The sequence below is a fragment of the Morus notabilis genome, unplaced genomic scaffold (assembly GCF_000414095.1).
Source record: "Morus notabilis unplaced genomic scaffold, ASM41409v2 C11420520, whole genome shotgun sequence".
NCBI lineage: Eukaryota > Viridiplantae > Streptophyta > Magnoliopsida > Rosales > Moraceae > Morus > Morus notabilis.
Window position 1 is genome coordinate 1 of NW_010387133.1, and position 1,523 is coordinate 1,523.

Consider the following 1,523-nt stretch of genomic DNA (forward strand, 5'->3'; position numbering starts at 1 on the left):
AAGCTCACGTATAATATTGTTTTTCTTTTATTCAAAGAGCAATATTACTTGATCAACTAGAAAACATTTCCACAATGATGCAAGCAAGTAACTTTGGGCAGAATGAGGCCTCAAAAATCTCTTCGTGAAGAAAGAGACTAGTTAATTATTATGATTATTATTATTGATAATTAGTAGGAGCCAACAGTTCTAAAAGACTCATGAACATGCTGCAACATGTCCTTGTCCCGGTTCCACTCAGGCGTGGGAGCATTCACAAAATGAGCATAAAGCTTGTTCTTTGCACATGTCACAGTGATCAAGCTGTGAGCCGCCACACCATCAATCTCATACACATAGTACTCCTGCCCTTTCTCGTCCATCTTCTCCTCCGACGTCACGCTGTTCGCGCTTGCGATCAAGTCTTGCAAGTCCACGTCCGACAACGCCAAGTTGTTCAAGATCACGTCCCTCGGCGCTAGCTGCCTGAACCCGGCAAGGAATGTTAAGTACTCCTTTTCTGTCCTCTTTTTCGGGTTATAGAACTCACTATCAGTCCCATTTGTACCTAATGATATCAAATTAAACAAGACTTAACCATCATTAATTTAATTTTTACACAACTACACATGATCTCAATCTTATATTAGTATAAATCACATAAATCATAATTTTTGTACTATGTAACGATTAAGCTAGCTATTTTATGTGAATAGCATTTAACAATTGAACAACTATAGCCGCAGCTACAATTTTGTAACAATCATCAACATATACTCCTATTACCGACAATCAAATTAAACATAATAAACCATTGCCATTTTGTTACATTACACATCTCAATTACTATATATCATAATTATTAGAGTATGTTCTTAACATAAGTTACTTTTTCTTCTAAATAAATTTAGAACAACACAATACTAACTAAAAATTTACATAAGGTTTAACAATAAGTTAAACATACCTTTTTCAACCTTGGATACTAAGCGCTCTTTCCACCCTTCGGGCACGTCATAGACATACTCGGCGGAGGCTTGTTTGCTGGAGTTGCCGCCGTAGCCGCCGTAGTTGGCGGCGCTTGCGGCAGTACCATAGTAAAGTTGATAGTTTGGTGTTGATGGGGAGTCAGCTAGTGATGATGTGGCAGTTGAGAGAATTGTGACTGCCGCGGCGGTTGCTACTAAGGTTGTTAATGGTTGTTTGGCAAGAGGGATTGAAAGTTGGCTTTTCGGTGTCGGCGGAGATTGAGGCTGTCTTGGGGTAGTTGCGGCGGTGGTGGAGTTTGAGAAGACGGCGGAGGGAGAGAATATGGTGGCCATAATGGTAGGATTGGATAAAAGGATGTGGGTGATTTTTCTTTTGTGTAGTATCTCCAGTTGAAGATTTTCCTCATCCAAATTTGTGGCAAAAAAGGATGTACCTATTTATGTGAGAATAGGAAAATATTGGGATGGGACCACATATTATAATGGACAATTCTCTATACCACCCAAAATAAATATGCACCACACAAGACATTATATATATATATATATATATAT

The 1,523-nt window shown here is 38.7% G+C and overlaps 1 protein-coding gene across 1 annotated transcript; it reads right to left on the reverse strand.

Moving 5' to 3' along the window:
* Positions 1-93: 93 nt before the first annotated feature.
* LOC21383790 (thylakoid lumenal 19 kDa protein, chloroplastic) lies at positions 94-1,365 on the reverse strand. The gene is made up of 2 exons (XM_010114841.2): positions 947-1,365; positions 94-547 (listed from the first exon to the last, which is right to left on the reverse strand). Exons 1-2 carry the CDS (start codon positions 1,299-1,301, stop codon positions 171-173), a joined length of 732 nt encoding a protein of 243 aa, XP_010113143.1. The 5' UTR covers positions 1,302-1,365; the 3' UTR covers positions 94-170.
* Positions 1,366-1,523: the final 158 nt, after the last annotated feature.